The sequence below is a fragment of the Stegastes partitus genome, unplaced genomic scaffold (assembly GCF_000690725.1).
Source record: "Stegastes partitus isolate 25-593 unplaced genomic scaffold, Stegastes_partitus-1.0.2 Scaffold314, whole genome shotgun sequence".
Lineage (NCBI taxonomy): Eukaryota > Metazoa > Chordata > Actinopteri > Pomacentridae > Stegastes > Stegastes partitus.
This window is the reverse complement of record NW_007578045.1, coordinates 105,500-125,894: the sequence shown is the minus strand read 5'-3', so window position 1 is coordinate 125,894 and position 20,395 is coordinate 105,500. Positions and strand designations below refer to the sequence as shown.

General features: G+C 41.6%; 3 protein-coding genes across 6 annotated transcripts in view; 1 reads left to right on the top strand and 2 right to left on the bottom strand.

The window, feature by feature from the left end:
• On the bottom strand, positions 1-10,332 carry psap (prosaposin). 2 transcript variants are annotated; one of them, XM_008283459.1, is made up of 15 exons: positions 10,184-10,332; positions 6,582-6,715; positions 6,318-6,392; positions 6,092-6,217; positions 5,178-5,393; positions 4,326-4,469; positions 4,166-4,222; positions 3,764-3,769; positions 2,856-3,020; positions 2,655-2,747; positions 2,355-2,538; positions 1,907-2,070; positions 1,738-1,818; positions 1,374-1,481; positions 1-764 (listed from the first exon to the last, which is right to left on the bottom strand). In XM_008283459.1, the coding sequence occupies exons 1-15, from the start codon at positions 10,215-10,217 to the stop codon at positions 729-731; spliced, it is 1,623 nt and encodes a 540-aa protein (XP_008281681.1). In that variant the 5' UTR covers positions 10,218-10,332; the 3' UTR covers positions 1-728. The 2 variants fall into 2 exon arrangements, with proteins under 2 accessions (XP_008281681.1, XP_008281683.1); XM_008283461.1 differs by lacking the exon at positions 3,764-3,769.
• Positions 10,333-11,076: 744 nt separating this feature from the next.
• On the bottom strand, positions 11,077-13,989 carry mrps6 (mitochondrial ribosomal protein S6). 2 transcript variants are annotated; one of them, XM_008283458.1, is made up of 2 exons: positions 13,527-13,989; positions 11,077-11,201 (listed from the first exon to the last, which is right to left on the bottom strand). In XM_008283458.1, exon 1 carries the CDS (start codon positions 13,863-13,865, stop codon positions 13,533-13,535), a length of 333 nt encoding a protein of 110 aa, XP_008281680.1. In that variant the 5' UTR covers positions 13,866-13,989; the 3' UTR covers positions 11,077-11,201; positions 13,527-13,532. The 2 variants fall into 2 exon arrangements, with proteins under 2 accessions (XP_008281680.1, XP_008281679.1); XM_008283457.1 differs by having other exon boundaries at positions 13,559-13,989.
• A 486-nt stretch (positions 13,990-14,475) lies between these two features.
• The window catches only part of nolc1 (nucleolar and coiled-body phosphoprotein 1), an 8,884-nt gene continuing 2,964 nt past the window's right edge, over positions 14,476-20,395 (top strand). Inside the window, exons 1-11 of one of the 2 annotated variants that reach the window (XM_008283456.1) lie at positions 14,476-14,613; positions 14,954-15,009; positions 17,749-17,912; positions 18,001-18,098; positions 18,196-18,313; positions 18,412-18,539; positions 18,697-18,817; positions 19,190-19,324; positions 19,401-19,490; positions 19,587-19,817; positions 20,031-20,380. In XM_008283456.1, coding sequence (XP_008281678.1) covers positions 14,503-14,613; positions 14,954-15,009; positions 17,749-17,912; positions 18,001-18,098; positions 18,196-18,313; positions 18,412-18,539; positions 18,697-18,817; positions 19,190-19,324; positions 19,401-19,490; positions 19,587-19,817; positions 20,031-20,380 — 1,602 coding nt within the window. In that variant the 5' untranslated portion in view covers positions 14,476-14,502. Of the gene's footprint in view, positions 14,614-14,953; positions 15,010-17,748; positions 17,913-18,000; positions 18,099-18,195; positions 18,314-18,411; positions 18,540-18,696; positions 18,818-19,189; positions 19,325-19,400; positions 19,491-19,586; positions 19,818-20,030; positions 20,393-20,395 lie in introns of both variants that reach the window. The other variant, XM_008283455.1, reaches the window with a different exon arrangement.

The window sequence follows — 20,395 nt, the reverse complement described above, 5'->3', positions numbered from 1 at the left end:
TGGAGTGAATTGGGATCACTTTAATTGTTAAAAAGTTTACAGATCAAATGACAGTTGGCCCAGGGTTTGAAGCAGACATTTGCATTCGTGAAGCTTAGTGTGTTACCCACACACCAATTTACAAACAGTAGGAAGAGTGCAAACAATGGGAGGTACAGTCCGACTCATTACCTCCATATCAGCTCATAAAAACAACATCAACGACTTGTCTACAAAATAGAAATCTGTTCAAGGATCAGACATACTGCTAAAAGTAATGCCAGTCTTTATTACACTGAATCGGCAATCAGCTCTTTCACAAAGAAGAAAATGTAGCTGGGGAGGAGGTTGAAGAATCATTAGAACAGCAGAAATCTAACGCTTTGTCAACATTATCCAAAGTGTGAAACTAAAATTTGCAAAGCCCAAAAACGCAGCTTTGTGACTTCTGCTCTATCAAGCAGTAACAGGCTTAATTGCAGGCCACTATACATGTAATCATTCCTCCCCTGCCCAACACAAACACACACACTTCCCACCCCACCCCCCAGGGCAAAAAAAAAAAACAAACAAAAACAAATGTCCAGTCCCTTTCCACCTTGACATCATTCAAAATATCAAAGCTAATTGAAGCATAAATTGCAGTTGTTTATGTCTGTTAAAAAGAAAAAACAGGGACAAAAAATGGGAAGCAGCACTACAGTAATTTTCTTTTCATTCCCTACAGATCAGTTTGTGCTGGTCTTCTTCTATACCCACACATGGCGTTTGCAGTGAGCCACAGCCTAAAAAAAACAAGAAATAAGTGGTTAGATAGAGTTCTAGAAGCAAAGCAAAATAAAAAGAGCTTTTACAATCATTGTTTGAGCTTCAGTCAGTGTGAGACCGCATCCACACTAAAACATTTTCACTTTAAAACACCTGTCTGGACAAGTATTTCATCTTCATTTCAGAAATAATCTGTGTGCATAGCAACGCCTGAAAAGAAATATCACAACGTCTCACGTACACTGGGCATGTAGGTACCAGTATAAATGAAAAGCAGGGGGATGGTTGGGGAACCATCATGTGGTTGGAGCCTGAAGGATCAGGAAACTAACATAGTGACAGTAAGGCCCAAATAGAAGCAAATGTGGGCATCATCATTTCCATAAGTCTCAGTTTTTGCCTGTCCGGACTAAAACACGACTCCAGAGATTTGCACCAGTCATAAATGCAGAAGTTTAAAATGAAATTGTATTCGTGTGGATGTGGCCTTTGTCACTAATTTTTTTTAATGAGTCACTGAAGAGTGTTAAAGCAAACTCCTATTACTAAAACCTGCTGAAGAATTTTACTCTGTTAACAAATATCTAACACATCTCGGCATATCAGTACATGACTTAGATACTCACATTGCACCGAGTTGCCGTCTCCATGTTCTTGCACCAGAATGCAGGTCCCCAGCTGCACTGTTCTGTTCCCAGCAGCCTGCGCACGCTTTCGGGGCAGGCTCCCACTTTCTGTAACACACAAAGAAATCCAACTCAGATTCTAAACTGGGCCAAAGATCTTTTTTACCGTCCATTGCTGATAGTTTATACATTTTGCCATTATCTGTAAAATTTGCAAAAATCAGGAATGTTTTGTACTCTTGAAAAAAACTGCCTGGATCAGTGAATAATCTTGGTCTTTGACACATCCGGAAAGTCAAACATCCTAACCACAAAGCTCACTTATCTTTTATTACTCAATATTTGGTAATAATTTACTCCTTACCATGCACACAAAGTCTGGGTCGAGCATCTGGAGCAGCAGCTGGACAAGCATCGGCTCATACTGTTCAACCAACTGGTCACACTGTTGACACAAACACACGGAGGGTCATGCAAAACTGTCACATGAAGACAAACAAAGTTACACAAAGTAAGAAAATGCAGCTACTCACCTCAGTCTGGTAAGAGGAAGGCAGGAAGCTGCACACTTTCATCACAGCATCTTCAATCTCAGCCGCTGTAGCATTCTTCTCCAGGATGCCATCGACGTAATTAACTGCCATTTTACACACCTCACAGTAGCCACCAGCCTTGAAGCGAGGCTGGTCCAGTGCAGCTGTAAAGAATTGTCAGTGTTATTGCCCATATGTAAAAAGACACTGTACCCTTGCATTTTGAATCACAGAAAAACTCTAATCACAGTTTAAATGTGGCATGTTAGGTTGCAGTGTGGCATGACAGTTCCTCACACAGGACAATATTTGTTACAGAAAAGTAAACTAAAATCGCCAAACACATCTGTGCAATGTGGACTGAACGCCTCTACACTTATGTGTTGTGATTTTACTTCTGCGTGACAGGGTAGTCCAAAGTGTACAGAGCAGTGTAGGTAGAACTTACCCACAAATGTGCGGCTGGCATCATTGCACAGTGCCAGCACCGTGCAGATAGTCTTGGGGTCAGCCTGCTGCACCAGCAGCTCAATGATGGCCTGGCCGTACGTCTCAATCAGGTCCTTGCACTGGGCAGTCAGAGTGGAGGGCAGAAGTGTGCACACCTTCTCCACCGCATGAATAACCTCCTCCTGACAAGAGACAGACAGGTCAGCTTGACACCAGAACTAACTGCACCAGCACTGTGTTTGTGACTGTTTTATGGCTGAATTTTATAGTCATGCAGGTTTAGTGGAACACATCCTACCTCTGTCGTTTCATCCTGCAGCATACTCTCCAACTGCTTCATCACAAACTCACAGATGGCACATGTCGGGGAGTCACGGACGCGAACCATGGACTGGAAAACAATAAGATACAGTCTTGTGAGCATGTAAAATACTTTTCTATGTAATTGATTTTTATCCTTCATCAATGACTCAATTCGATCAATAAATCCATGACTTACCTTAGACTTGTCACTAGCAGAGTCCACCTTGGTGGCAGGGAAAAGCTTGGCAGCAGGGAAAACTTTGGCAGCAGGCACAGTCTTGGCAGCTTCAAGCTTCAGCATGGGAATGGACTTCTTCATAGCCGCACAAAAGCCAGCATGGGCGCACAAATCCTTGGGTTGCTGAAGAAACAAGTGGATATTTAAGATACAAACCCAAAGGTTTAAAAAAAAAAATAATTTGACACATTGCATGCTGTTAGCATAAAATGTGTGTAATCTGCATACCATTCCATCACATTACCACCCATGCAATATGCAATAGTTTGTGTTCTACCCAAAAAAACAAACAAAAAAAACATCTAATGAAGCTTTTCACCAAACCAAACACGCAGCAACATACACCCATAGTGACCATAATGTAGACTCCTGTACCACTGACAGGAGGAATCCAACAAGTAAACCACAGTGTTAAAGAAACAACAGCTAGTTGTGCCACTAAAAAACAGTCTCCCCTAAGTTGACTTGTGTAAATTAAGGAAGAAGTTGTTGCGGTTTAAACAACATTGTTAGGTCCTTGACCTGACTATACCATGACATTTCTTATGATTCAGCAGTATATAAATAAAATTCAATTGACTCAAGCACATCTCACAAGATCCAAGCATTCTATAAGTGACAGCATGCTCATGTGATGTGAAGCAACAAGAGAAAATCCGAATGTGGCCATTTTCTGCAGTGTTGTAACAGGTTAACTGTCAAGTCACTAGCCAAACAAGCGGTGTTCAGGTAAAACAGTCTCGCTCATAATAAGGTCACCATTCACATGCGTCTTTACAGTGTCAGTGTGTTGCGCTACAAGTGGACAGCACATAAAGCGAGATCTAAGGGTTAGAAGGCTACAGGCTGAACACAGAGTGACCTACCTGTTCCTGAGGAGCAGCATACAAAACCCAGAGCAGGAAAAAACAGAGCAGAATGACATGGATGGAGAGGAGAAAAATAAAGAAGGAACACAGGCGGAAAAGACAACAGAAATTAGGAAGAAAAAATTAAAACAGAAAGTAAGCGATTTGAAGCTGAGAAAAAACTGAAGTCAGCAGGCTAGGTGGTGCTGTAAGACTGAATATGGATTTAGCACCACCAACAAGTACAAATTATCACAGAGCCAGTAGTTTTAATGACTACATCATTAAGCTCGTTATTGAGTATTAGAGTATAATGACCACTCAAGTCACTGTGTGGCTTAAATATGAAAAGGAAAAAAAGGTTTCCTAACTTTGTTCAAATTGGTAAAGAACTTCATGTGTAAGGACCAGAGGACTCACCATGGACATGAGCTGCTCAATAACAAGTTCACCGTACTCGCCAACATACTGCTTGCACTGCAATAAGGTAAAATACAGTCAATATAGAGCATTTTCTTTTTATTGACAAAGAAAATGTGTATTTAATAAATATTTTTTACAGTACTTGTGGGACACTCACCATTGCAGACAAGCTTGGCCCCAACAGGTCACACTGGTTCTCAATATTTGCAATAAGAGAGGTAATAAATGTGGAGTTAGCCTTGGCTTCTGCTTGAGCATCAGTCAGGAACTTGATGCAGTCCTGGCACACCACATCACTTTCCTGCAGGGAAGAAAGGTAAGAGTATTGGCCAAAGGAAGACGGTACTCATCAACACCAAGGGGAGAACAAAGGCAGAGTCCACATGTCTGCAGACAAATGTGTGCAGCCCAAAATTTGTGAAGACATAGACTGTATGCGCTGCAAGCACAATGCTGCACATGTACCAAGAAAGCGAAATAGATTAATGTTTTGAGAAGAAGCTGTACAAAGAATATATATATAAAATACTATTCTATATAATTCATCATTAAAAGAGTTGTACTTGAGGTAGAGTTGTTGCCGGACTTTAGAGGTGCTGTGATTTGTACATGCATTACATCAGTGTCCAAAGTGAGAAGTCCCTAATTCTCCAGAATTCCTGTGCCATGTCCACCCACTGTGCTTGGGAGGGGAACCTAACACCAGCTGCTGGCTTGGCACAACTCAAGCATATACTATACTTTCCTGTGAAGATCCAGCAAAATGCACCCAGTTACAGCCAGCTTTTCAGAAACATCAACAGAAGCCCTGTGTCTTTTTTTTTGTGTTTGATGCTAGGGGCAATCGGACACACAACGGACAGATGCAAGCCCTCAAATTGGAGTATAAATGGACCCATGTGCACACCCGCTGGCAGTCTTCAAAATGTCCATTGTTTTGCAAACGCAACAACCATGAACTGACCATAATGCTGCTTATGTGGGTGCAAAAAGGAGCTGAACAGTATACCTGCTTTTGAGTCTCTTCTTTGGGGGCCTCCTCCTTGAGGCTCTCCTGAGGATAAAGGAGCTCAGGCACATTGAGGAGGAAGGGTGCCACTTTTTGGGAGAGGTCAATCTGAGGTATTTCATTGGACGTGAGCTGCTCCTGGGTGTGAACCTTAGCCATGGCTGCCTGCTGGGACTGACAGAGTCCCATAGCGCCACACACCACAGCAGGATCCTCCTGAAAACACACAAGTTACTTTAAAACCTTGACAATTTTTATAATCCCTTTATTAGATGCCTAACTTAAAAAGCCTTCAGTATGAATCTGAACTAAATAACCTGATGAACCCTAGTTTTGAAGCCAGCATTACACACACAATCTAACTTCATTAAGAAATTCTGAAAACCACTAAGAAAAATCTTCTTTCTTTTTAATCGATTCTGTAAAGAACTGTTGTTTTTGGTCCCAAAGTTGCTGTAGCAGGTGAGAGTTAAGACAAAGACAACTACACCAAATGATCCTAGTCACAGGGTTCAGTCTTACACAACGACTGCTTTGTTCCCATTTAGACTTAAACTCACTTCCCTATCAATAGCCCTTATTCAGCTGGCTGCACTTTGCTCACACAGCCACTTCTGTTTTTCCTTTTTTTTAACACCAAAGGGCAGATGGGCCCTTTACTTAACAGTCTTAGATAAACTGAGTGATAAACCCAGTTCCAACAAGCTTTAGTAACCTCTTTGGCTAACCATCTACAGCATATTTGAGACAACAGATATGGTTCTAAATGTAAACACTGTACAGTTGAAAGGTTAACTTGTGGAGGTCCAAACCTAAAGCCGTTTTGAAAACTGTTACAACCCTGGACATCCACTACAAGTTTTTACATCTACGTTTAAACTGAAGACCATCCAAGTTTAGTTAACAATGCTCACCAGCTCTCCAGTGATGATTCCCATGATGATGGGATAGTAGTTATCCACCATCTCCTTGCACTCCGCAGTTAAACCTTGATCCGGAATAAGCTGGCAGGCCTTCTCCAGGTAGCCAAGAACCTCAGCCTATGATCAGAAATATGAAGATACTAGTCTTTTAGCAGAGTTTTCAAGGTCTTGACATATTTATTAAAAATGAACATAGATATTTTTTTTTTAATCTTACCTCTGTTGCATTGTCTTTCAGTATCTGCTCCACCACTATCAGGATCTCTTTACACAGGTCACATGGCACTGTTTTCTAAAGCCAGACAGTAAAGTGTGTGAATGAAGATTACTGTTAGAGTAGTTCAAAATACAAATGAGAAATTCAGGAATCTTTAAGAGAAACGTGTGCTCTGTTGGTGGCACATTACATTACATGGAAACGTATGAATAGAGATTGTCAGTTTTGTAGGCAAATAATAAAAATAAAAAATATCAGTCTCACCATCTGGGGTTTGTTCCACACGTTCTGTTGGCAGTGAGTCACAGCTCCACACAGGGATGCCGTCTTTACATTCTGACACCAGTAGGGGGGGCCACGAGCACACTGCTCAGTGCCGAGGAGAGGAGTTGCTACAGCTGCAAAGCAGACAAAAGTCAAATTCCATACCCTTAAGAGAGCTTTATGAGGCTGCTCAGAAAGCAAATCACATGAAAAAAATACATTTCTGAATATGCCATTGCGGCTTACATGGAAAGTTAAAAGGCACGTGCAGAAATGACAGTCTGATTCTTATTGGTTACCTTTTTTCCCCTCCAAAGGGAACTACGTTTAAGGTTTAATATGCTCTCAGTCAATGTAGAACAAGGATTTTCAGAGCGTGGGACTGTGCCTTACCTAAGATAAAGTTCAGAAAAAAGGCACTCTCTCATGCACTTATTATTTACTTGCTTAGTTTTGTTCAATTTCTGGAAGCCTATAAGACCATGATAACATTATTTGCTCCTGATAGGCACTAAATAACTCAGCCAAGATATCCTAATATTGCTGTTTGATATAACCAATGACTACACAAAATACATAAAATGGTCTGACCTAAGGAGTTTACGTTGAAAACAAAACAACAAAAAATGTAAAATTCTTCAATACTATCAGATCTCTGAACTCTCTCCTTAATCAAATAACATAATTAGGCTACTAAATGTGACCTCCATGTGATAACTAATGATATAATGAGTAATATTCTTTTCATATCCATTTACTGAGCCTCCCTTAAAACAGTCAAAACCCTTTGGGGGGCCCACCTTCAAAACTGAAAACCTTTGAACATGCAGACATTTTCACATGTCACCTAGAGTTTATACAATGAAAGAGGAAGTAACATTCTCACATCTTGATTTTCTGGACACGCTAGTTCACTTAGAAGTACATAGTTTGGCCTCAACACACCTTTGATTAAATCTGCCTGGTGATGCCTGCATTTACCAGAGGGGGAATTTCAAGTCTGCCTTTTCTAAACATTAAACTGGGAAGTTATGAAGTATTTACTTCCTTATATGATACTGCTCAGCAGGTACATTTTTAAAACTGCTCTTTCAAGAAGGAAAACAAAAGGTCAAGCTTAACTTTATTAGCTGAGTTTTAAGATGTTTCGCAGATGATAATTATCAGTATTTATTTAACATTTAGTTCAACGCTTTGGTCTGATGAACATGAAACACTAAATGATGGCGTTCAAAATCTCTAAAGGTATTGAAAAAGCTTAGTTTTGTCCATCCCTTCACCAGCCTCGAGAAACTAACAAAATGCAGTTGAGTACTGTTGTTGGGCAAGTCAAGAAAAATCAGTGGGTTTATCCTGTGAACCTGAAGCCAGTTAAATCACTGAGGATTGTGGGGAAATACCCTTGCCTTTCTGTATTATAATTCCTAATGAATAAAAACATATTCAGTCCCATTAACTTAAATTGCTAATTTACATTAGCAAATGCCTCTAAATCTGGCATAACTTCCCATCAGCAACCATCAAAAAAAATGAATAGCCTGTTGAAACCAGTCAAACCATACCAGACAAAGAGGGGAACTTATCATTTACATACGAATCACAATTGCAGAAGTGTGAATTAACGGTGGCTTCTTCTGGATCAATGCACAAAAAAAAAAGAAGTAATTATCACATGAAGTGAAAAAGTGATGTGGGAAAGCACCTATTAGTCTGTAGCAGGGTTTCCTGTTTTTCTATAAACGGTCTTAAATTATGGTTGAGAAAAAAAGCAAGATCTCCACATTTAAATACAAAAACTACATGTGGACATGTGAGTAAAATGCTGTAAAGATTACTATGTTATCTTAGAGGGATTAAAACCAAACTCAAAAACACAAGTGTACCCAGGATATTAACTAATCAGGATGCAAGAGCTATCCGAGGCCAGTGAGTGGACTTTGGGTGATTATGGCAAAGAATAGGCAATGCAGGCCAGGCTGTACAGACCAACTTTCAGCGCAGGCAGTGCACTCCCACCCTCCACTTGAGTCACATGAGCAGTCAGACAAAATAACAAGCTGTTCCCTTGTAGAGCGGCTGTTCCAATGAGGACATCTCTGCACACGGCTTTAGGATTGACTCAAACCATTTTACAGGTAACAAGGCAATAAACAGTAACAAGAACTACATATTTGTATGGGTTCTATGTAGTCACTCCCAGCACAAAAATACCGTTTGCAAGAAGTCAGCAGAAACAGCAGGGACATCTACAATTCTACACTTGACTCACATCCTATGGCTGTGAATGGTGAGGTTTTCTGAAACAGAAACCTCACCATTATGCAAGTGATCAGAATCACATGACGCAGAAAAGCATTAAAGGCTTTTAATGGGATCCACACTGGTTTGTACGAGAACAGCAAGTCACCTTAACAAGATTGAACAGTTTCAATACAGCTGCTATGCATTCATTTAAAGCCCGCAACAACGGACTGCAAGAAAGCCCAGTAAACAATATGACTGAGCTCTAAACTTGTGAAAAACACCACTTAGGAATGTCTGCAACAAACACATGCAACAATGTGCAAAGAATCTTTTCCACCATAAGTCAAACTGAAGATAAAAAATTACATTCAGTCCAGATCCATATTTCAAATACCACAAGACCAAGTCAACAATACGTCACGGTAGCCTAGATGTTTGAGTTCTGCATATCTTTACTGCAGAAATAATCTGGTGGTTTTGATGATATCACTGACCCAGTTCAGACGTTACAATGAAACAGGATTGTAAAGCTGGAAGTATCAAAGGTGAACATGGAGATAAATGCTAGAATCACTACACACACACAAAAAAAAAAGAGAAAAAAAACTCCAGTGGAATTAAACTCGAAAGCAAACTTTCTACATTTAAGTAAACAGGCTGAAATAAAAGCTGCCGGATTAGCGGGTCGTATTCACAATTCCTCCTAGAACCAAAACAGAGGTCAACAAAACAACATGTACTGTACATAACCTGCTCGGTGCTGGGAGGTGGACCAGCCCAAACTGACAGAGCTGTCTAATGTGAAAACATCAACCGATACCGGTATAAAAATACAACTCAAATTACCTCCAACATGTCGGCTAACTTGCTGTTCAGCTAACTTAGTTCAAGGTGCGGTTTCCGTACAGTTAGACAACCAAACGCTTATCTATGACTAGCAATGAGTTAGCCAAATTAGCATACTTGCGTTAGCTACCAGGCTAACGTTAGCACAGCCGTTACAAGCCGAGGCTAGCGGGCCAACAATAACGCCTGTAAACCTCAAAGGCACACGGCCAAATAGTCACCTTACGCTGGTTATTTACGTATGTATCATACATCTAGCAAAATAGCTGAATGAACACAAGCACATAGCTTATTTCTTATATTAAACAATAACCGGAATGCGGCGGCGTTCGTCGCTAAAGTTAACTTGTTTACAAAAGCTAACGCTACTTGAAACGCTTCCGCGTCTTGATGTTAAAACGCACTTAGTTACACAACCAAAGAGCGCTTATTATGGGCTGACAACTGTCCCAATCATGTCACTTTTGACATACAAAACAGCATTCATATATTTTGTAGCATGTCGATATTACCTGAAGACACGAAAAGCAGTGTTAGGAGCAGCATGACTCCGCTGGTTTGCGGCTCGTCTGTTTGTGTTGTTCGGCGGATGAAGCGCGTTGACTGGAGAACAGAGAGCACTGCAATGCAGAGCGAGGCGTGTTGATGCCTTTATGATGTCTCACTGTCAGCTGACTGCTCAGGCATGTGACTCCTCAGCTTAGTGCCTCCGATGTGATCATTCATATCAAAGATCGAGAGACTTTCTGAATGTTTAAAAGCCGATTTTCCATCCAGATACCTAAACAATTACCAGACCTGTTAACTTGTGAACGATGAAATAAAAGTACACGTGTTTTTGATATCGGGGGGAAAAACAAGTGGATTGATTAATTTTCTGCTTGATTTTTCACTACTAGACCCTAGGCTGTCATTTCTAATTTACTTTCTATATTATTACAAAGATTCTAAGATTAAATTGTAGTTTCCAAAAGCTAAATTTAAACGGTCCCTATGATGTTGGGATTAAGCCTGACTAATCAAAGGTTAATTTACACAACCCAAATCCCATTGATGGCTTTTTTGTTGTGTTGAGTCAGCTCTAGCCTAGATTTAACCAACCAATATGAAGCTAACCAAGCCTAAGGAAGTTCAGGAAAAACACCACAGTGACCTCTGTTGATTAAAGTCACGCAAGGTTGTTTAATTTAATCTAAGAAGGACCAATCATAAAAGTTTGGAAGATTAGTCACAGCTCCATAGTTGTTTATTAACCATGGTTTTACAGAGGACAAATGAACCAGTCTGGATGGCTAATTAAAAAGTTCCATAAACCACATCTAAAACTAGAATGAAAACCAGAAGTGAAATTGCCATCACTTGACTAAACATCATGTGGAGTCCAATGTGTAAAGAAACTTGCAAATAAGACAGGAAAAGTAGTTTATTACAACATATGACATTACATCCAAATGCAGGCCAACAGCTATGAAAAAAGGGTCCAAGAGGGAAGCTTCACACAGTGCATCTCCTGGATAGGAGCAGCGAAACCTGTAAAACAAAGAGAACAAATGTTATATACGGTTAATGTACAGTACAGTTAGTCAGCACCACATGATCTCCATGAACAGAAGGTAAAGGACACTGTAATAAAGTCTCTGTAAGGCTGCACTGACAGCATTTTAGAGTCTGACTGACACTGTAGATTTATGAACAACCTCAGTATCAGTATTTAAGAAATTGAAAAATCAAATATCACTTGCTTTTATTTAAGATTTTTGATGAAGATCTACTAAAAATGTGTCTTTATATAAAAAATGATAGAGATAGGCACTGTGTAAGAACATTTTTTATGCAGAACTAAAAAATGTGGTTGTCTTCATGTAATTCCAATTTATATCAGATAGCAGCAAGCGAGGAAACACATTTTAAGTGAAGTAAGTTGACAAGTGACTTCATCAAAATTGCCAAAATCTGCCAATTTTACCATCACATTTGCACACATGCTGATGCTGCAGGAAAGGATTGGCTTTTTACAGTATGTCAGTTAGATGAAGCATAAAAAAAAGGAAGTGCAATGTAATTTGCATTGCTCTTTATATTATAACAACAGCAAATATTGTTCAGTAAAACAAAAATCATATCTATATACATATATATGGTTTTTTAATTATTGTTTTTGCATTAGTGTATTGCTTTTAAAAATGTGAATGTGTATCAAAAGTTTAATTAATGTGAAAAAAACATCACCAGATGGAATGGGGGGAAAAAATAGAAGTATTTTTTTTAGATAAAAACATTAAAAATATGTTTGGTATTTCCTTTAATTTGCCTGTACCAATATATATCTGTGCTAACCCCACCTAAACCATTCAAAATAATGCCATGCCAACATATTACTCCGGCATATCTGTATACTACATTTGGCACATGTCAGGCATATTACGTTAATCAAAGAAAACAAATCTCTTGTTGTGATTTATATAATCACTTAGATTTCCAATTTTGCTGCTCATTTCATCACCACAGCTGTTAGGAGTTCACCACCCCGTGACACTGTGGGGAAATTTGTCTTTGGCCTGATTTGTGTTTTTGCTGTCTGTCTCAGTCAGCATGTCTGTTCTTCTTTTTTTTTCTTTTTTTTTAGGATAAGACACACTGCGGTACAACTGTGTCAGGATCTACAGCCTGTTTTTTTGATGACTTTGTCAGCTTATGTTTCTCCTTGAAACCTGCTAACTATTCACCTTTGTTACCTACAAGGAAGTGCCTTTAGCTTACTACTCTGCTCCAGTTTCCTCATTTCTTTCCAAATGTGGACGTGTTCACACCCTTTAAATCTACGCAGGTTGATAAAACACCTTGAGGAAGAGCATTATTTTAATTTTTAACTGCATTAGAGAACTACAGGTATCTGTCAGGTTCCCATCACTGTGAACCAACACTGATATTATCCCTCCTATTGCGTTCAAATTTACTGACATCTTTTATGCTTTGTCTCACTTTGACCCCAGCAATTTAAACCTCCAGAAAATATCAGAATTAAAATTGGTACCCAAGTTTATGTGTAAATAGCCTTTTTAGATATAACTGAAAAAAATTATGTCAATGACTTATTTAGAGATGTTAAACACTGAATGGGGTCAAATTGATCCCAAAGATAATATGAGGGTTAATGTACATTTTTATATTAGTCCTGGAGCTACAACAGAGATATCCTAAAGGGAAACTCAGTTTTCATTTTCCATTTTCAGTTCTTTTCAATGGCACCAGTGATAGCAGCTCAAAATAAGGTTTTTAAATAGACATTATGTGACTTCAGTGATTTTTAGATTTAATTGACTAATTTATTAGTCACTTGAAAAGTCTATGACTGTCCAAATTGCCTCATATTTTATGGAAAAGAAAAGCTATTAATAGAAACAAAAATGCTTTGGGGGACTTCTTTCAGGCTCTTTCCTGACATTGCATCTTTTAAATTCTGCTGAACTTTTATCTGATAATGTACGTAAACAGCAAAACCTTGTTTCATAAATGTAATCAGCTGTTAATGTTCTTCCTTTGATATCATAAATTACATCCTTGGGTTTTTACAGATTGGGCATCATTTCTTAAACCGTAATTGACGTGTGTTCTTATGATTGCCATTTTTCTAGAAGAATTGTTAACATGTTGATAAGATATAGAATAAATGACAAAAACAGCTGCAGCACTAAATCCATGCATACAACAGTTAAATTGGGCTAAATGAGCACAGAGATGGAGTCAGATGAAAACATCACTGCTGCTCATAAACCAGTTGTGGGCTTCATTTTGAACCAAATACATGGCTTGAACTGATGATACTTGGCTGTGTCCACCTGAGGCCTCCCTTACATTCAGTCAGTGTTTGGGAAGACAGCAGTTACCGCTGGGGACCCGGTCGTCTTTCTTCAGCACCGTGGGCCGCACCACGTCCACATCTCGGTGCAGGTGATTCAGCAAGCCAGTGAGGATATTGGGAGAGGCGTAGAAATCGACCAGAAAGTAAGATCCTCGGCTGTGCCTCTGATTGTGTTTGGTTATCTTGTAGGGCAGCAGTCTCTCCCCCAGATTCTCCAGGCCCCTCACCACGGCGCCCCGCTCCATCAGAGTCTCCACTGTCCGCCGCAGAGTAGCCGCCGTCTCCGGCCGCTGCATCGCTTTCAGGATCAGGGACAGTTCGTATCGAGGCATGGCTCCGTCAAAGTAATCCGCGAATCACAGTTTCAATTCAGCTAGCAATGAATCGTTGTCATTGCCACACTGTGCCGTTCAAAGGCGACCATATTATGACACGAGGGACAGGGAAGGTCTTTGGTGATGACGTATAAATCATGCGCCCGTCTTAACAGCAACATGGCTAAATAAATATGAAACCTAAGAAGAGCGGTGCATTAAAATATGTCTTCAAGTAGTTAAAGATGTCTAATTTAAATTTTACAACACTTTACTTATTAAACATACAAATAATTCAGATTCTGATAAACCAAAAATCAAGAAAACGAGTTAGCTACAGAGGTCTCACTCTGCCTCGATTTCCTGGTGCTATTTGAGCCAAACACGTTTCAAATCAAGACGTTTATAAATGCATACTATTATTTTTTAGAGCAAATACTCAATTGAATTATATAGTTTGTACGATTATTTAGCATTTGGCCGTCGGATGAATTAACCTGCAAATTTGGTTCAGAAAGTGGGCCATTTTTTTCCAAACGGAGTTAACCATCTTATTTCTAAATAGCGCGTTTACGTCGTTATTAAGTGCCTATGCGCATGCTCACAAGTGACGGTTCCGGGCGCTTCCTTCCCTTCTAGAAGGAGCGTGGTGAAGATGGCGGCGCAGAAGTCGGTGCCGAGTGATCTTTATAAATGCGTATATTCGTTTCTGCTTGAAAATAAGTTCACTAAGGTGGCTCAGCAGTTCATGAAGCAGACTAAAGTCGTAAGTAGCTCACGTTGATGGTCAGTTTTAAATGTTGTGTATTAGCAGCTGGCATGACACGAAGTTAAAGGCAGACTACACGCGGGGTAAATACCTACAGCTACATACAGAGTGTATAGCCCCGGTGAAGTTAGCACGTGTATGAGAACACGTTGTGCAAAGCGGCTACATGTTCCTGCACTAATTCATGTTTTACATACGTTCAACTGAGAATTTGAATCATACAAAATTCTTTATTGTAGATCACTTCGAGTAAATGTTAGATTGTACAAACTTTGAAAAAGCTGGGAGTGAATGGTTAATTAAATTTTTTTTTTTTTTTTTTTACGTGTGTCTCTAGAATCCACAAGATCAAAATGAAGAAAGTCTCGTCAACATCTACAACTTCTGGGTGAAGTGAGTGGCTCATTGTCTTTTATGGCTTTTATGTATTTAAGCTACATTAATATACTGTGGAATGGCTCGCTCTATGTGTCGATGTGCATGCCCCTCAAAAGGATAGATTATACACATGCAAAGAAAATCAGTACTCCTGCTAGCTCCAGGAGTTGTCACTAGTTGACAACCCTATCTTAGTTTTGTTCATCTGTATATTATATATCTACATATTATATAATATAATCTGTTATTTTGCAAATGACAAGTGACTTCTGTTTTAGGGAAGATTCTCCTTTTTATGTCACTGAGTTTTTACAGATTGTCTTAATATATTTTAAATCATTTTTGGCATACTGTAATTTTACCAAAGCTTTGGAAAGAATTTTAAGAACATCTCTCGTTTTCTTTTATCAAATTTACTCAACAGGCTTCAACCTAAATATGTTTGAATTTTGCCATATTTGTTAAATTACGAAGACATCTTCTATATGGCATTTAAAAATCTTACAACAATTAAATGCACACAATAAATTATGTTTTAAGTTATGATAAAGCAGCTGACGGGTACCGGCAGGCCAAGTGCGTGGCAGCTCGTGCGGTCGCGGAGGCAAAAACCCAGGTCTGGGAGGAGTTCGGGGAAGCAATGGAGGAGGACTGTCGGGTCGGCCTCGAAGAAATTCTGGCAAACCGTCCGGCGCCTCAAGAAGGGAAAGCAGCTCTCCACCAGCACTGTCTTTGGTGCGGGTGGGGACCTCCTGACCTCGACTGAGGAGGTCGTTGGGCGGTGGAAGGAATACTTCGAGGGTCTCCTCAATCCCGCCGTCACGTCTTCCGAAGAGGAAGCAGAGACTGTGGACTCAGAGGCGGACTCGCCCATCACCCGGGCTGAAGTCACCGAGGTGGTTAGAAAGCTCCCCGGTGGCAGAGCTCCGGGGGTGGATGAGATCCGTCCTGAATACGTCCAGACTCTGGATGTTGTGGGACTGTCCTGGTTGACACGTCTCTGCAACATCGCGTGGTGGTTGGGGACCTCCAGTACCTCTGGATTGGCAGACCAGGGTGGTGGTCCCTGTGTTTAAGAAGGGGGACCGGAGGGTGTGTTCCAACTGCAGAGGGATCACACTCCTCAGCCTCCCCGGTAAGGTCTATTCAAGGGTACTGGAGAGGAAGATACGACCGATAGTCGAACCTCGGATTCAGGAGGAGCAGTCTGGTTTCCGTCCCGGTCGCAGCACACTGGACCAGCTCTATACCCTCCATCAGGTGCTCGAGGGCTCATGGGAGTTCGCCCAACCAGTCCACATGGGTTTTGTGGATCTGGAGAAGGCGTTCGACCGTGTTCCTCGTGGCGTCCTGTGGGGGGTGCTTCGGGAGTATGGGGTACGGGGCCCTCTGTTAAGGGCTGTCCGCTCCCTTTACGACCGCAGCAGGAGCATGGTTCACATTGCTGGTAGTAAGTCAGACCTGTTCCCAGTGCGCGTTGGCCTCTGCCAGGGTTGCCCTTTATCACTGGTTCTGTTCATTATTTTTATGGACAGAATTTCTCGGTGCAGCCAGGGGGAGGAAGGGGTTCGGTTTGGGAACCACAGAATTTCATCTCTGCTGTTTGCAGATGATGTTGTTCTGTTGGCTTCATCAAATCAGGACCTCCAGCGTGCACTGGGGCGGTTTGCAGCCGAGTGTGGTGCGAGTGGGATGAGGATCAGCACCTCCAAATCCGAGGCCATGGTTCTCGACTGGAAAAAGGTGGCTCTCTTGTGGAGAGTCCCTGCCTCAAGTGGAGGAGTTCAAGTATCTCGAGGTCTTGTTCACGAGTGAGGGCCGGATGGAGTGTGAGATTGACAGACGGATCGGTGCAGCGTCTGCAGTGTTGCGGTCGCTGTACCGGACCATTGTGGTGAAGAGAGAGCTGAGCAAGGGAGCAAAGCTCTCGATTTACCGGTCAGTCTACATCCCAACCCTCACCTATGGTCATGAGATCTGGGTAATGACCGAAAGAACAAGATCACGGATACAAGCGGCCGAAATGAGTTTCCTCCACAGGGTGGCTGGGCGCTCCCTTAGAGATAGGGTGAGGAGCTCAGTCACGCGGGAGGAGCTCAGAGTAGAGCCGCTGCTCCTCCACGTCGAAAGGAGCCAGCTGAGGTGGCTCGGGCATCTGCTTCGGATGCCTCCTGGACACCTCCCTGGGGAGGTGTTCCGGGCACGTCCCACTGGGAGGAGGCCCCGGGGAAGACCCAGGACACGTTGGAGAGATTATGTCTCTCAACTGGCCTGGGAACGCCTAGGGGTCCACCCGGAAGAGCTGGAGGAGGTGTGCGCGGATCGGGAAGTCTGGGCGGCTCTGCTCAGGCTGCTGCCTCCGCGACCCGACTCCGGATAAGCGGGAGAAGATGGATGGAAGTTACAATGTGTTGAAACTGTAATCATTTCAAAATTTACAGTAGATACATTAATTTTCTTTTATCATTATTATTTTGTGTGTAAGCTGTAAATGTTAAATTTACAGACAATCCAAACTAAATTATAACTTGGCAATGATTAAAATAAAAAATTAGATGACAAAAAAGGCAGCTTGATGCATCTTGGTGCTTATCAAAGAGCGATACAGCAAGAGACCGTACAGCAAGATTTCCCCCTTTTTTAAAAGTATTTCTGGTGGAAGTAGGAGAAGGAGTTGTATGCTGTTCAGATTGTTGAGGCCTTTTTGGCAAATTTGTGGTAATTGCACTAAATACATATAACTGACTTGACTAGGTCTCCTGAAGCCAAGAAACGAAAAGCACCTGTTAATGCTGAAGCTACCAACGGCCCATCAGCCAAGAAAGCAAAAACCAGTCCAGAGAGCTCCAGCAGCGAAGAGTCAAGCAGTGAGGATGAAAAAGCTGCTGCTGCAAAACCAACTAAGGCTGCTCCAGCAGGTAATACCAATTGAAAGCTGCCAGTAATGTTATTCTGAAACCTTTTACAACATTGCCACTTAACCTTTCTTTATAATGTACATTTCAGCCAAAACAGTGCCTGCTAAAGCGAAAGCTGCATCAAGCAGCAGTGAAGACTCAAGTGACTCTGAAGAAGAGAAGGCTCCTCCAAAGCCTGCTGCAAAGGTAGGTAACATCCAAATTAAATATTCATGTCAGACCCTTTAATTGCTGCAAGACTTTGGTCGTTAGGCTATTATTAAAATGTAGTTTCTGTACATAGGCTCCTGTGAAGCAACCACCTGCTGCTGCAGCAGGCAGCACAAGGAAAAAGGACAGCAGCTCGAGCAGTGAAGAATCTGACTCTGAGGATGAACAGCCTGCCAAAGCTCCTGCACCAAGTGAGTTTATATCCATAAGTCAATAGTACTATCATAAAATAAAATTTAACTCAGAATGGCAATGTTCTTATCTAACTTTATCTACTTCTAAATAATAGAACCCAAAGCTGGTGCAGCCACTACACCCAAAGCAGCTGTTCCTACAAAAGGTGCAGCTCAGAAGAAGCAGGAGAGCAGCAGCAGTGAAGACAGCTCCTCAGATTCTGAAGATGAAAAGTCAACCAAGGTATACCAGAGACTACAACTATATCTTTGTTTTATCATATATTAATAATTGTCTTTATTCCAGAATTCAGAATAAAGTAGTGCAAATGAAATCCAGTGGGAATTGTAGAGTGTAAATATAGCACACAATAAAAAATTTCTTTCATGTGTTCTGCAAGGCTCCAGTCAAACCTGCCCCCGTAAAAAAGGCAGCAGCTCCGACTCCTGCTGCTGCTGAATCAAGTAGTGAAGAATCTTCATCTGAAGATGAGGCTCCTGCCAGCAAAAAACCCAAAGCAGGTGTGGTTTTGTACTTTCTGTTTTTTTATTGTATGCTCATTGACTGCTCGGCACTGTACACACCAATGAATGTTATGAGAGGTTTCATTCACAGACATTCACCAATCCCAGCCTAGTTTTCATTTGTTTTTTAACCTGTTACTGATATGCTGGATTTTAACAGCTACATGAAAAATACATTGAATTTTCTGTCATTCTTTTTACATCCATTTTTGTCTTGGTCATGACTCTCTATCATGTGTGTCCTAACTTTAGACCAAATTATGTCAAGAGCTGATTACCTGGTCCAACATGTGCTTGAAATACTGCATAGTTACCTGAAGATCCTGTTGTATTTGTGGTGATGCTAATCAGCTACTTGTGTCTTGTTAGGAGTGTACAGTGCAGTTCCACCTCCTGCTTCAATCCAGAAAGCTCCTGCTGCACCAGCAGCCAGCAAGGCCAAGGACAGTGACTCATCAGACAGCAGTGATGACAGCAGTGATGAGGATGAGAAGAAAGCAGCTGGTAAGAGTTTCCCACCTTTCTCACTTTGAACTCTGTGTTTTTAATGCCACATCTAACAGCATTGTATTCCCCTCAGCCAAACCTGCACCTGTCAAGGCAACGAAAGCCAAACCTGCTGTGTCCAAACCCGCTGCAAAGAAGCAGGAGTCCAGCTCCGAGAGCTCTGGTAATGATCAGGAATACCTGTCAGTCAATTTCTTCTCCGTTTTAAGCAATGCTAAACGTATGACAAATAATTTCCTTTATGCCCATGTCTGTGCAGATTCAAGCTCAGATGAAGAGGAAAAGAAGCCTGCAGCCAAGGTCACTCCAGCTAAAGGAGCCCCAGTCAAACCTGCCCCAGCTAAGGCTGCACCTGCTAAGGAAGACTCAGATGAAGACTCATCAAGTTCAGAGGAGGAAGAAGTGAAGAAACCTGCAGCAAAGGTGACACCTGCTAAAGCCATGCCTGCCAAGACTACCCCGGCTAAGAAGGACGAGTCTTCAAGCTCAGGTAGGAACATTTGAGCTTAGCATTTCTGTAGGAGTGACATATTTCTTGTAATACCTTTCATTTTCTTTCATTTATCTAACAGTTCTTGCCCATTCTATTCAGTTGTGGTGGGATCAAGGCTAGCATCAAAATCATGCCTATTCTCACCCCTGCTGTGTTACAGTAATTTCTTGTCTGCAAAACCTTCAAAACAATATTTGTCTTTGATACCAGACTCAGAAAGCAGTTCTGAAGATGAGGCTCCAGCAAAACCTAAAACTGCAGCCCCAGCACCAGCTGCTGCCGCCTCTAAGGTCCCAGCCAAGGCAGCAGAGACCAGCTCTGATTCAGACGATTCCTCTGAGGATGAGGAGGAACCAGTGAAAGCCAAGCCTGCAGCTAAAACCGTTACCCCAGCTTCAAAGTCTGCTGCCCCTGTTGCTAAGCCTGCAGCTAAGCCTGCAGCTAAGCCTGCTGCTGCAGCAGAAAGCAGCTCAGACTCTGATTCCTCATCTGAGGATGAAGAGCCGGCGAAGGTAGCTAAAACCGCTACCCCGGCTTCAAAGCCTGCTACCCCTGCTGCAAAGACTGCAGCTAAG

Bases quoted from the DNA above. Each gene is read 5' to 3' on its own strand.
- psap (XM_008283459.1), bottom strand. From the start codon at position 10,217: ATGCTGCTCCTAACACTGCTTTTCGTGTCTTCAG. The intron at 6,218-6,317 runs GTAAGATTAAAA...TTCTGATCATAG, and splicing joins TGAAAGACAATGCAACAGAG to GCTGAGGTTCTTGGCTACCT. The intron at 765-1,373 runs GTGAGTATCTAA...TGTTTTTTTTAG, and splicing joins AGACGGCAACTCGGTGCAAT to GCTGTGGCTCACTGCAAACG.
- mrps6 (XM_008283457.1), bottom strand. From the start codon at position 13,865: ATGCCTCGATACGAACTGTCCCTGATCCTGAAAGCGATGCAGCGGCCG. The intron at 11,202-13,558 runs GTAACTGCTGTC...TTTGTTTTACAG, and splicing joins AGACGACCGGGTCCCCAGCG to GTTTCGCTGCTCCTATCCAG.